General features: G+C 36.9%; 2 protein-coding genes across 16 annotated transcripts in view; one reads left to right on the forward strand and one right to left on the reverse strand.

Moving 5' to 3' along the window:
• The window catches only part of SLC39A10 (solute carrier family 39 member 10), a 145,122-nt gene extending 135,082 nt beyond the window's left edge, over window positions 1-10,040 (forward strand). For all 4 annotated transcript variants that reach the window (XM_011285442.3, XM_003990987.5, XM_019838398.2 and 1 more), the window contains 2 exons: window positions 1,569-1,759; window positions 7,240-10,040. In XM_011285442.3, coding sequence (XP_011283744.1) covers window positions 1,569-1,759; window positions 7,240-7,398 — 350 coding nt within the window. In that variant the 3' untranslated portion in view covers window positions 7,399-10,040. The remainder of the gene's footprint in view (window positions 1-1,568; window positions 1,760-7,239) is intronic.
• A 119-nt stretch (window positions 10,041-10,159) lies between these two features.
• Window positions 10,160-14,150, reverse strand: part of DNAH7 (dynein axonemal heavy chain 7) — a 265,373-nt gene continuing 261,382 nt past the window's right edge. For all 12 annotated transcript variants that reach the window (XM_045034170.1, XM_045034169.1, XM_045034174.1 and 9 more), the window contains one exon: window positions 10,160-10,443. In XM_045034170.1, the coding sequence (XP_044890105.1) occupies window positions 10,237-10,443 (207 nt within the window). In that variant the 3' untranslated portion in view covers window positions 10,160-10,236. The remainder of the gene's footprint in view (window positions 10,444-14,150) is intronic.

A 14,150-nucleotide genomic window follows, 5' to 3' on the forward strand; every position in this document is an offset into this window, starting at 1 on the left:
GAATGGCAGTTTAGAAGCTACTGGTAGATAATCTTGCACTAATTTGTTAACTTCTTCCTATCTGTTATAAATTAGAACCTTATAACCATAAGAGTTAAAAAAGAGAACAGATCATGTATTTTTAATCATGTAAGGTTAAGACCCACCCCTCCTTTTTTAAGTTTGTTTCTCTACATATGAATGTAATTTCTACGCCAAACATGAGGCTCAAACCCATGACCAAAAGTCTCATGCTCTTCTGACTGAGCCAGTGGGTACCCCTAAAATTGCTTCTTAAGGGAAGGAAATGCCCCAGTATCTATATACCTTGCATTGCTAAGTGTTCAGTGATAGATTAGATGTTTGTATATTTAGTAAAACAAAGAAGCTTGTTATAGTTTGTCAGAAATTACTGACTTTTACCCTTTAGCTTTAAAGCTATCATATCTAGAAGTATTTATTCTTCTAGTAATATCTCTGAGAAATATGTGTTTTTTTCTAGCAGTCCAACTCTAGACATACAAGTGTGAGTCTCTTTATTCATTTTACATTTTTAAGATTTTTAGAATTAAGATTTAATTTTTTTCCTGGAAAAAATAAAACAAATCTAAACAGCATACAATATACTTACAGTCTGTTACCTCTGTTTGTTCTTAGGCCATTTTTCTTTCGAAAAGGGGCAGAGATAAGAGCAGAGGGCTTTAATTGTTGCTCACGGAAAGAGTAGTGACCAGGTTCTTTTTTTCTACATTTTCGATTTTTTTTTAATGTTTATTTATTTTTGAGAGGGGCGTGGCACAGAGGATCCCAAACAGGCTCTCTGTTGACAGCAGAGAGCCCAGCGTGGGGCTCGAACTCATGAACTGTGAGATCCTGAGCTGAAGTCAGATGCTTAACTGACTGAGCACACCCAGATGCCATTCTAGGTTTTTGATTTTTTTTTTTAAAAACTTTTAAGTGTTGTTTTTAGATTTTGTTTTGAAAGAAAAAGAGTAGTGGGTGAGCAGGAAGGGGCAGAAGGAGAGGGACAGAGAGAATCCTAAGAAGGCTTCACGCCTAGCATGGAGCCCTATTTGGGACTCGGTCCCATGACTGTGAGATCATGACCTAAGCCAAAATCAAGAGTGGGATGCTTACCCAATTGAGCCACCCAAAATTTAACATCTCACATTCTACAGAAAATTGACCTTTGCTTTTTGATAAGCAGTTCTTTGAGTTTTCACATGTCTGTAGACTTCTAACAATTCCATCATCCCAACAGTTGCCTTCTTGCAGTCCCATTGTAGTCCCACCCCTGTTTCTGGCGACCTTGGAATGTTCTTCACTGTAGTTTTATCTTTTTGAGATACCATATAAATAGAATCGTATATAACCTTTCAGACTGGCTCTGAGCATCGTGCCTGTGAGATTCACCCAAGTTTTGCCTGTATTAGGTTCAATTAAGTAAAAAATAAATATTTATAATAAAATCTCAGTTATTAAAGGTGTATTTTTATATCAGTTTTTTATTTTGTTTCCTGCTTTTTCCCCTTAAATGTGTGTGTAAAATCCTGTGATTGTAAAACTCTCACATTGTGTCTTTACTGCAGGTGATTTTGCAGTTCTTCTTAAAGCTGGCATGACTGTAAGGCAAGCAATTGTATACAACCTCCTCTCTGCCATGATGGCTTACATAGGCATGCTTATAGGCACAGCTGTGGGTCAGTATGCCAATAACATCACACTTTGGATCTTTGCAATCACTGCAGGCATGTTCCTTTATGTCGCCTTGGTGGATATGGTAAGATACTTTATAGTTTTGTGATTATTACCAAATCTGGAAATAGAATGCACCTTCCAGAAATGGAAGAAACCTTTGGATGTAGTTTAAAAGAATATTTTTAAAAATGGAACCCATTTTAAAACATGTGAAATCCTAAATAGTCTATTAGGGAAAGACAAATAGAAGGGTTTCCTCTTTGAAAATCAGTTGAGATGCTGAAAATTTTTGACCAAATGATATTACTATTCAAAGTAATCATCAGTAATATTTAGAGATAATTGTTATACTATTAAAATTTGTAATACTGTGGTGTGGTTTGTTAATAAAATAATTCTTTGAGCTTGTTTTATGGCAAACAAGAAATACTTCTTAGGGAAGCCAATCTTCTGCAGAAAATGGTATATTTTCCTAGGGATTTGTGTAATTTTCATTTTTTCTAACTTTAAAGTTCATAAATCTAAACACTAGCAAATAGTTTTAATTTTACCTTTATATCTTAAATATGTTAGGTAGTGTATTTGCAGAACTAGCAGTTTAATTACTTTTTTTTTAAGTTTATTTATTTTGAGAGGGAGAGAGAATCCCAATCAGGGTCTGCACTGTCAGCACATAGCCCACAGTGGGGCTCGATCTCACGAACCGTTAGATCATGGCCTGAGCCAAGATCAAGAGTAGGACGCTTAACAAACTGAACCACCCAGGTGCCCCTACTTTTTGTTTTCAAACATTATGTTCACTTTTCTTCCTGGTAGGATCTAGTAGATGGTCTCATTTCAAAATCATATAACCTGAATTTTTAATGATAGAATTAATGCCTATTTATAATAGAAAATTTAGAAAGTATCAACAAAAGAAAAGAAAAACTGTTTACAGGGTGCCTGGGTGGCTCAGTCGGTTAAGCATCCAACTTCAGCTCAGGTTATGATCTCATGGTTCACAAGTTTGAGCCCTGTGTTGGGCTCTGTGCTGACAGCTCAGAGCCTGGAGCCTGCTTCGGATTCTGTGTCTCCCTCTCTCTCTGCTCCTCCCCCGCTTGTGCATGCACATGTGTGCTCTCTCTCTCTTTCTCTCTCAAAAATAAAAACATTAAAAAAATGTTGACGCTCTGTACCTACAGTTCACCACTTCCCTATCTTTTCATAGACTCTAACACCTCATTTCTTGTCCCCATGCTCAGCTGATTACCTTACTTCCTGTTTCATGGAGAACCCTGAAGCCATTGAGACAATCTGCCACAGGTTCCCATCACCATTTTTACTCATCTGCCTGTATCTGTTCGTTTACTCCCTTTCCTATTACACTGGAGGAATCTCTGTGTTCCTCAAAGAGGTCAGCTTCTTAAAACCGCTCCCTAGAACTTGTCCTCTTTTCACTAACTTCCTGAAATTCTCCCAAATTCTCTCTCGTGTTGGCCATTTTCCCCTCTCTGCTGGATCATTCCTACAAGCACGTAAACCTCGTGTACTCCTCACTTCAAAAGGTAGGAGAGAGGACTTTCTTAACTCTAGTTTCTATTTGAGTCCTCAACCACCATTTTCTTCCCTTACAGAGCAAATTACGCTTTCTTAATGTTTGATTCTCATCTCTCTTGAGTTCGGCCATATCAGGTATTCTCCCTGACTGCTGTGCCAGATTGTTATTCATTCTCTTCTCTTTGAAATGCTTTCCTGCCATCACCATCTCCTGGCTTACCACCTTCCCGGCCTTTCTTTCTCAATTTGTTTTCTCATTCTCTTCTCCCTTACCTGTAACTGTGGGTGAAAGCCCTCTAGGTAATTCCATTTAGTCTCACGGCTTTAAATTTTTATTGACTGGTAATTCCTATGTTTACATCTTTAGCAGACTTTTTCCTTAACTCAGTTAATCTATCTACCTGCTTCCCTGACTCTGTGAACAGAAGTACGAGCTGATTATGTTCAGATCGCAGCTCTTGAGATCTGCCAGCCTTAACTTCTTGAACCAGCAACTCCTGTAGGGATTCTCTGTCATACATGATGATTCCATTCTTCTGGTTGCTCAGATCAAAACCCTGACTATCATTCTTTGACTCAAGTCTCTCTGTCCACCCTACCTCTGGCTCGTCTTGGGAGGGCTCCACCCCCTAACCACCTCTGGCCACCATGCTCCTTCAAGCCACCACCATCTTCTCTTTAACTTTCTCCCTGCTTTTGCCCTGCTGTTGCCCTGTCCATGACATTCTGGGTCAACAGTCACGTCACTTGTGTGCTTCAAACTCTTCGGTGGCTCCTGTGCATTTCCTCTCCCTCTCCCTCTCTAATTTCTTGAACTATACCTCATCTTCTCCTTTTCCCCAGGAGGCACACTCTGCCGTAGGGGCCTGGCTTTTGCTGATCGCTCTATGTGGAATATTTTGCCTGTGGACATTCTTCGGGCTAGCTTTCTCCCTCCTTGTGAGGCATCCCATCTAAAATTTCAACCGCTACCCCAACATTTTACACATTCTGTCCCTACTTTTTTTCTCCTTTGGACTTAGATCTTGATCTATAAATAATACACTAAACATTTTACTTATTTATTGAGTTCCTTATGGGCCCCACATGGATACCCATTCTGAGACGGCAAGCATTTTTGGTAGTATTTCGTTTACTGCTAGAAAAGTAGTTCACAATTAGTTGAATGAAAAATGAGCTAATTCTTATACTAGGGACCTAAAGATATATATATATATATATATATATATATATATATATATATATATATATATATATATATATATATATAAATGAGAATCTTTCCAGGAAGGATTTAGAGTCTAATGAAGGAGAAAACTAGCCATTATTTAGAATTCTTTTAATAATGGATTACAATAGAGTAGTGTACCATCTTTGTAAAACTATGTTGGCTAAAAAATTGGGAAATAAAATTAGGGAAGTTTCTCTGGAATGGGAGATCTGAGCTGAGTCTTAAAAACTGTTGAATAGTTTATTAGAAGCAAGAGAAAGGGTCATATGAGAAAGCAGAATAATGAATAGCATCGTTCCTTTGACTAGTGAGTCTCCTCCTGGGACTGTATTTTAGAGAAAATAACCCATCATGACTATTGCTATTACAACAAGCAAGCAAACAAAAAACTGTATTAAAGTGTTTTTTGCAGTAGCATTTACAATGTTACAGTTATATTGGAAATACCCTCAGTGTCCAAGAGGGAAAACTATCCACATATATTTTAGGATTTTAATAACACTGAAATTATTTTTTTCCTAATGTTAAATGGAAAAAGATGGATTAAAAAATTACATCCATAGTCATCAGATGTTGGCCAGGTCACGACAGTCCTACAACACACAGTGCTATAAAAGAGAATTTAGTGTAAATTTTATAAATTTTTAATTATAAATTTTGAGGAGCCATTACAGAGTTAAGCAACAATGACATCACATTTTTGTTTTAGAAAGACCACTTTGACTATAGGGAGGAAGTTTGTATTCATTTACAATAATTCAGTATGATAGCAACAGTACCAGAAATTTTGGTTTGAGGTACCTTTAGGGTATCCAGGTATAAGCGCCCATCTGGTTTTAAGGGCCTTTGGATAGCAGCTGTTTATCAACCAGTTTGGAAGCGCTGTTGTAGGGCCATACCAGTAGATACTGGCTGGCTTTTGCTGTGCTTATGATCAACAGACATGGGTGTGGGTAGTCAGGATTGAATTGAATGTGGGGAAGGCATAGTGCCTCTTCTGGCTGGTATGTGTACCTATCTGGAGGGGGTGTTTCTGAGAAAAGTCCTGTATGTTACATATGCTTAAATGTTAAGCCAGAATTAAAAGTTTTTGTCTTAATAAAAACTTGAGGAAAGGAGAAAAGATATAATAAAAAATAGTCTTTTTACTAGAACCATGAGTTTGGAAATTGCCTGGTTTAGTCTGAATCTAGAGTTTGGCAAATATTCTGTAAAGGGACAGATAGTAAATATTTAGGCTTTGTAGACCATACAGTCTCTGTCACAGTTCATCAGCTATTCTGTTTGTAGTAGTTTCTGTCACAATTACTCTACTCTGCTGGAAAAGAACCGTAGCCTCCGCGCTGCTGCCATAGACTTGGGAACAAAATAGATGATCAGCATGAAGTCATTCTTAAATAGGATCCTCAGGAGACTGTTAAATATACTGTAGCAGTGTCGGATACGGTAGTTGGATTAATTGTACTCATTATTTAATAATGAATAATGGTGTTTCTTCCTAGACAGGCATTATGTTCTTAATACTACATTTCTCCTTGGGGCGCCTGGGCGGCTCAGTCGGTTGGGTGTCCGACTTCGGCCCAGGTCATGATCTCATTGTTGGTGAGTTCAGGCCGCATATCGGGCTCTATGCTGACAGCTCGAAGCCTGGAGCTTGCTTCAGATTCTGTGTCTCTGTCTCTCTCTGGTCCTTCCCTACCCACACGCATATTCTCTCTCTCTCTCTCTCTCTCTCTCTCTCTCTCAAAAATAAATAAACATTAAACAGAAAAAATACTACATTTCTCCTCCCTAAACCCAAAGCACCAAGGTATTGTTTGGAGTAAAGCTTAGTGTCTAAGAGAGTAGCATCTCATTATCATCTGACAATACTCATTGCAAACTTGAAAAACAATACACAGAAAGAGTGGAAGTAAAAAGTAGAAGTAGCTATTCTCGCACAATTTTGACTAGGTGTGGGAGGAAAGACTATGCTTCTAATAATGTACATCTCTTTAACAAATCATATTTACTTAAAACTTAAGATTTATGCTTCGAACTATGGATTATTCTTTAATGGTATATGCTTAAGCTTTAGAAATCAAGACTATAAACTTCAGTGAGCTGTGCCTTTAAAAGTATTGGAAACTTTCAGGTTTTTGAAATTTTGTCCTAGAGTATACTGTGAAAGCAGCATGTGTAACTTGGGGAGCGGTTCTGCTGGATAGGTTTGATAGACTATTTTCTCTATTATGGGAAGGAAAATAGTGGCCAAAGGGCATAGAGATGCCAGTTAGGTATCATCTGTAAATGTCTGTCCTTGCTGTCAGCAGTTGAATATGAGAATTTTAAAGGAAAGGGTGAAGAAATGAAACAGTTTTGAATTAGATATCCCCCCAAAGAATATTACGTTCTCAGTGAGTTTAAGATCAGCAAATGTGGGAAATGTGGTGTTCTTTTGGAGAGTTTTATTGGCAATAATAAGTTGTCTTATACTTCAGCATAAAGGAAATGCTGGAAGTGACAAGGTCGATGGATGGTGACTTTAAAAAATGACCAGTGCGCATATTATGTGGATTCATTTGGGATTTAGGAGGGAACAGATTTCGTATTTACTTACTACACAGCTAGAGCATGAACTTTGTCAGTGCTTGAGTGAAATCTGTGTTACGGATGGTATTATGTTGAATAGAATAATTTATTTGTAGTTGTGCTTTATCCATTAGTTTAAACTAGAAGAATGTTTTAAAAAGTTGAGAATATTATTACAAAATTGCTTGTAAGTATCTGTTTTGTTTTGTTTTCGTTTTTTCCAGCTTCCAGAAATGTTGCATGGTGATGGTGACAATGAAGAACATGGCTTTTGTCCAGTGGGGCAATTCATTCTTCAGAATTTAGGATTGCTGTTTGGATTTGCCATCATGCTGGTGATTGCCCTCTATGAAGACAAAATTGTGTTTGACCTCCAGTTTTAACCATTCCCAGTCACCATTGTGGATTACGAGAATGTTCCCATGCAGCTGTGCAGCTGTTCCTAGTGCTGTGCGCACATTTTGCTCAAAGAAAAGTCAGTGGCTTGCACTACTTACAAGTTCCATAGATCTGAGCCTAACCACAAAAGACTGGTTGGTGCTCAGTACTGCTTTTCCCTGTGTGAAGGGGTCTTTTAAAAATACAAAGCTTGTGATAAAGAAAGGAGAAAATGGGACTCCACGAACCAATGTTGATATAGGTTTAAGACTTTTAAAAGAATAATCATATAAAACACTAAAGTAGTCTCTTTGGTAGTAGAAACTTCTGTGGCTATGCAGAAATAGAAATTGAACCAAAAAAATCATTTAAACTTTAAAAATATTTTAAATGGACTTCGGGCAGACTTTTCTTTGTGCTAAAAATGAATTGTAGCATCCTTTAATTCAGTTACATATATACATAAGGTAATGGGGATCAACTTGATACAGTTTTGAAACTGCATTAGGTAGGCTATAGGAACTAGAGGAAGGCTCAGGCTGCATTAGAGTATGAATTTAGCATTGGGAAAAGCCCTTATTCTTGAATCTAGAGTTACTATTTTTGTATATATTGGCATAGTGTTTAAACTTGCAGCCTAAACTACTGAAATCTGTGATTGTATGTTTGTGTGAGCTTCAGTTTAACGAAAGATTCATAATGGTTCTTCGTATTAATATTATACTTGGTGTTTGGGTGTTTTTTCTTTCAAACTTTAATTTTGTTTTTGTTTTGGGATTTTTGGTGGGGGTAGGGAGTTGGAGCATGTGGTAAAATGTTTTTTTCATTCAAAGTGTAACCCTCTAGGAAATATCAGAACAAAGAAGAACCCAAACATCTAAATATTCAGTTCTGCTACTTTAACAGTACTAACTAGTTATTTGGGAAATTTAAGTTCTAAATGTATGCATTGCTTTACCAGCTTGGCTTTGGAACCTAGAGCACATGCTGTGACTGGCAGTGAGGTAAGGCAGAAAATCCACGTTTACCATATCCTAATCTGTATGTCCATTAAAATGGTTATGAGGAAAATCTCCATCGATACCATAGCTAGCATGGTACCGAGTGACTTGGGAGATACACTTAAATAACTCCGCTAAAATCACTTAATCATTTTGTGCCAAGATATGCTGTTGGTGCCTGATAGGGGTTGGTCTCTCTTATAGATGCCCTGTTCTACCATAATTGAGTGGTTTGTGAGAAGTGCGAGCCGTGTTTATCCTGAATTTTGACCCAGTAATTTGTAGTACTAGTCACATTGCATGTAGCTTTCTGTTGACGTCTTGTGCCACACGCCTTCATTCATGCCAGGTAAACTGTATTTGAACTATGTGCAGGCAGCTTGGTTTTAATCTGCTTGGCTACCAGTGCGGCTGCTTTAAAAATCTTACTGTTCAAATATTTAAGAGCCAAACTCTTTCCATTCCATTTACCATGTTTTCATTTCCTTCTCCTTTTCCTCAGCCCCTTTCCTCTTACTTCATGAACTTTAAACAAAAAAATAAAACTTCGAGAGCAGCACATGTTTCCAGGTATTAAGAGTATTGCCAGTGTTTCTTCTTTATGCTGTGAGCGAGGAAGCTTAGGTGTTATTTCCTTAATTTGTGCCTGAATTTGAAAAATTATTTCTGGCTTTTCTCACGGCCTCCTGTAATAAGTAGGTTTTGGTTTTCTGTTTTTTGTTTTTTTTTTTTTTAACATAGAATATCTTCAGCATTGGGCACTGAATTAGGACAGCCTTCATCTCATTGCTTGGCCCTTCAAGCAACCTAGTAAAAGGTGCTGTTATTTTATTTAGTACTGCCAACTTCGAGTGATTAAAATATCTTGCTTTCTGAACCAAGATATATAATTCATTTTTGCATTTTTATACCCAAGGAAGATTCTGCATTCCGGCATTAAATCTGCTTAATTTTAAAACTTTTATGAAAAGCAACAGTTGGAATATACTCCCCGTCTTAAAGGTCTGGTTGAAAACAGGTTCTGCTGAAGTATATAAAGTTTTATATTCTCTCAAAAATGGTATTACATTATCTTCATTTGCTAGATTTTTTAAAACCTGTTAAGAGGGCTGTAACAGTTGCTGCTAGTGTTTTGTTAGGGTTCCACCAGTATTTAGTTTTCATGTCATTCTGATGTATAGTTTCAAGTCTGACCAGACAATCTGAATTCCACTACATTTCTGTTCGGCTCCAACATTCCATTGAGCTTGACCAGTCTAATTTAACATGTGTTTGTTGGAGGTTGTTAATGTTACTTGTACAATGCTGTCACTGTGTGACATCCATATGAATTTTGGTGTATATCACATTGCATTCAATCAGCTGTGATTATGCGTAGAAATACAATAGTAACTAGATGCAGTGTGAATTTTTTCCATTAACAGTAAGTCAGTGGCTTAAATATGATTATGGTCCTGCAAGGTGATACTTGCTAAAATATCTAAACCTTTTTTTGTTGTTGTAACTGAATCATTTTTAAAAAAAATTTATAAAGCTGGAAATGATCAAATGCTGTTTTTTTCATTGTCAACAGTGGTGTGTCATTTTATGTATGTTCCTAATGCTTATGGAACTCTCCCAAAATAAAGTTATTCAAAAAGAGCAAATATACCAGTGTGTTTTCTTTAGTCTTATTTCAGAACATTTCCTTACACTGAAGCATGAGTCATTTTAAATATAAGCGGCATTTGCACATAAATTTCTAATTTATACAGCTTTAGTGAAATTGACTTAAACCAAACTGCTTTATTTTCTATTCTACCATCCAACAAGAAGTTGGAACGCGGAAATGGTATCTTCTGATTATGAATTAAGTTGACATAATAATGCTACACCCCGTCCAATCCAGTGCTCCGTGGGTTGATCCGAGGGAAGAGTCATGGCAATCACAAAATTCGTAGAATGTCCAGTGGTGGATAATGTTCCTCTCCGCTCACTTGTCTTATACAATGGAGCAACATAACTCGGTCGTTCTGGTATGTCTACCCTCTTGCAGGGCTTTAGCCACATCTGGAAGAAAATGCATAAAACTTCACGTCAATAGTGTTGATATTTACATTTGAACCTAATAGCAGGGTATTAAGTTAGTTCTATATCTGCAAATTTCTATGGCCCAAATAGATCTTTTGTTAGCAGTGCTTCCATTCTCAAGGTATTTAATTTGCAGTTGTTTTAGCATTTTTTATAACTGAAGTATAATTAACAGTGTTGTATTAGTTTCAGGTATACAACATAATGATTTGACAATTCTGTACCATCACTCAGTGCTCACCAAGTAAGTATACTTCCCCCAATGTCACTGACTGACTGTATTCACCATATGGGTGTGTTTTCACATATCGGGGTGTTTTCATCTCCACATTTATTTTATAACTGGAAGTTTGTACCTCTTATTCCTCTTTATTTCACCCACATCCCCCCTGCCAATACACCTCTCCTCTAGCAACCACCAACTTGCTCTCTGTATTTAAGAGTCTGGTTTTGTTTTTTGTTTTTTGTTTTTTTTTTGTCTTTTCTTTTCTTTGTTCATTTAAGATTCCACATGAGTGAAATCATTTGGTATTTGTCTTTCCCTGACATACCATCTAGGTCCATTCATGTTGCTGTAAATGGCAAGGTCTCATTCTTTTTTATGGCTGAATAATATTCTATTCTGTATGTTATGTATATATAATATACATGTACACATATACACACATATATATATATATGAGGAACCTCCATACTGTTTTCCATAATAGCTGCACCAGTCTGCATTCCTACCAACAGTGTACGAGGGTTCCTTTTCTTCCACGTCTGTTTCTTTTTGATTCTGGCAATTCTGACAGGTATCAAGTGATCCGTCATTATGGTTTCATTTGTATTTCCCTGATGATTAGTGACGTAGAGTGTCTTTTCATATGTTTGTTTACCACCTGTAGGTTCTCTTTGGAAAACTATTCAGGTCCTCTGCCCATTTCTTAATTGTTGTTTTTTTTTTTCAGTCTTGAGTTATAGAAGTTCTTTATATATTTTAGATATTAACCCTTTACTGGATGTAATCATTTGCAAATATCTTCCCCTATTCGGTATGTTGCCTTTTTTTGTTGATGGTTTCCTTCTCTATGCAAAAGCCTTTTATCGTCCCAATAATTTATGTTTGCTTTTGTTTCCCTTGCCTCAGGAGACCTATCTAAAAAATATTGCTAAAACCACTGTGAAGGAGATTACTGCCTATGTTTTCTTCTAGGCATTTTCTTATTTTTGGGTCCCACATTTTGGTCTTGAATCCATTTTGGGTTTATTTTGTGTATGGTGTAAGAAAATGGCCCAGTTTCATTCTTTTGCATGTAGCTGTCCAGCTTTTTCTCAGCATCATTTTTTGAAGAGATTGTCTTTTCCCCATTATCTATTCTTGCCTCCTTCGTTGTAGATTAATTGGTCATATAAATGTAGATTTATTTCTAGGTTCTTTCTGTTCCATTGATCCATTTGTCTGTTTTTGTGCCAGTACCATACTCTTTTGATTACTGTGGCTTTGTAGTATATTTTACAATCTGGAATTTTAATACATTCAGCTTTGTTCTTTTTTCTCACGATTGCTTTGGCTATTCAAGGTGTTTTGTGGTTCCATACAAATTTTGGCATTCTGTGATAAATGTTGTTGGTATTTTGATAGGGATTGCATTAAATCTATAGATGGCTTTGGGTAGTAGGACATTTTAACTATTCTTCCAAACCATGAGCATGGACTGTCTTCCCATTTGTGTCATTTTCGATTTCTTTGGTCAAAATTTATTCCTAGGTATTTTGCTCAAAAGATTTTTTTTCTTAGTGCTTTCAGAACTACCTTCAGAGCCTATGAGAAAAAATAGTTATTTCACCTGTCAAAAAACATATGTTATCGATGTATTCCTCACTTCTTCACCATACTTCTCTGCGGGATGACTTTTGGCATTTACAGTAACAACAACAAAATCATACATACTTTCAGAGAGAACCATCACCATTGATACTTAAACTCGTGTCACTGTATTAATTTAATAAAGGCCATTCCCAAAAAATTCTTTTTCTTCTAAGTTTTTATTTAAATTCTAGTTTAACATATAGTGTAATACTGGTTTCAGGAGTAAAATTTAGTGATTTAGGAGAATTTAGTGAGCACCCAGTGCTCATCATAACAAATGCCCTCCTTAATACCCATCACCCGGTTCGTCCATCCCCTGCCTACCTCCCTTTCAGCAACCCTCAGTTTGTTCTCTATCATTAAGAGTCTCATGGTTTGTTTCCCTCTTTTTCCCATACTATATGTTCATCTGTTTTGTTTCTTAAATTCCACTTGTGAATGAAATCATATGGTATTTGTCTTTCTCTTATTTTGCTTAGCATAATACACTCGAGCTCCGTGTCATCACAAATAGCAAGATTTCATTCTTTTTGATGGCTGAGTAATATTCTGTTGTGCATACATACCACATCTTCTTTATCCATTCATCAGTCGATGGACACTTGGGCTCTTCCCATAGCTTGGCTATTGTTGATAGTGCTGCTATAAACATATAGCAGAAAATTCTGAAAGGATTTTGTCAGTTATTCTAGAACTAGATTGCCTCCCCATTTTAGGTGACTGTTTTAAAGGGGTTATAATGTACATTGTGCTGTTCATTTTTTTAACAATTTTTTTTAAAGTTTACGTAGCACACATGTGCACACACAAGCAGGGCAGGGGGAGAGAGAAGGAGAGAATCCCAAGCAGGCTTCCTACTGTCAGCACAAAGCCTAACGTGGGGCTCGATTTCAGGAACCATGAGATCATGACCTGAGCCGAAATCGAGTTGGATGCTAAACCAGGTAGCTGAACTACTCAGGCATCCCATTGTGCTGTTTAAAACCTACCTGTATTTCTTTATAACTATAATATACCTACATTATTTTTAGAAAGTCATTAGCCAAATTTCTAGAATGTTAAGCACTGTTAAACCTAACCAATCTCAAAAAAAAAAACAAAAAACCCTCTCTGAATAGAAGAGTAAAGAACAAACTATGTTCATAATGATGAAATAGTGTTCTGTTTCAAAATCTAATTGAGTTCCTTTTCCCAGTAACAGCAGCAGCAATGCTTGAGAGGACATGGCATGACAGCCCCACTGTTCAGAGCCTCTTTTAAAAAGGTTTCTCAGGTCAAAATAAATATATGAGGGAGTTAGTGTGGATGCTAGTCTATATTTTGCCCACATTATTGTGGAATCCATCAAGCAGTTTTTTCGTATATAGTTAAATTTAAGGACTCAAGGTGAGTGTATTCATTTCAGCCAAGAACGCATTTTCTTAATGAGGATTTTTCTCCCTAAGTGACTTCCTTATTCTGGAGATCATCCATGTATAAATCCCTTTTGTATTCATTGTAAGCTACCTTAAAAGAGTTTTTCATGTAATAGAAAAATGTTCGATTCCAATCAACTCCTAAAATTACAAACAATTGCCCTGTGACTTTGAATTTCGGTCTCATATTTGAAACTCTCTGCCCATACCGAATAGCATATGTGGCAGGGTTTGTTGCAATTGGCTCTACGCTGGTCCCTCACTGTACCTGATAGAGTTGCCCTGAGGGATGTTTGCCTGTCGCTAAGCTGTTCCCAATGTCCCACAAATAGTCCGTGTAAATCCACAGCCCATATTTTATTACACCATCCCAGACGGACCTTTTGAAGTGTGTGAAAATCTGTCCGGTCATTTTC

The sequence above is a fragment of the Felis catus genome, chromosome C1 (assembly GCF_018350175.1).
Source record: "Felis catus isolate Fca126 chromosome C1, F.catus_Fca126_mat1.0, whole genome shotgun sequence".
NCBI classification, from domain to species: domain Eukaryota; kingdom Metazoa; phylum Chordata; class Mammalia; order Carnivora; family Felidae; genus Felis; species Felis catus.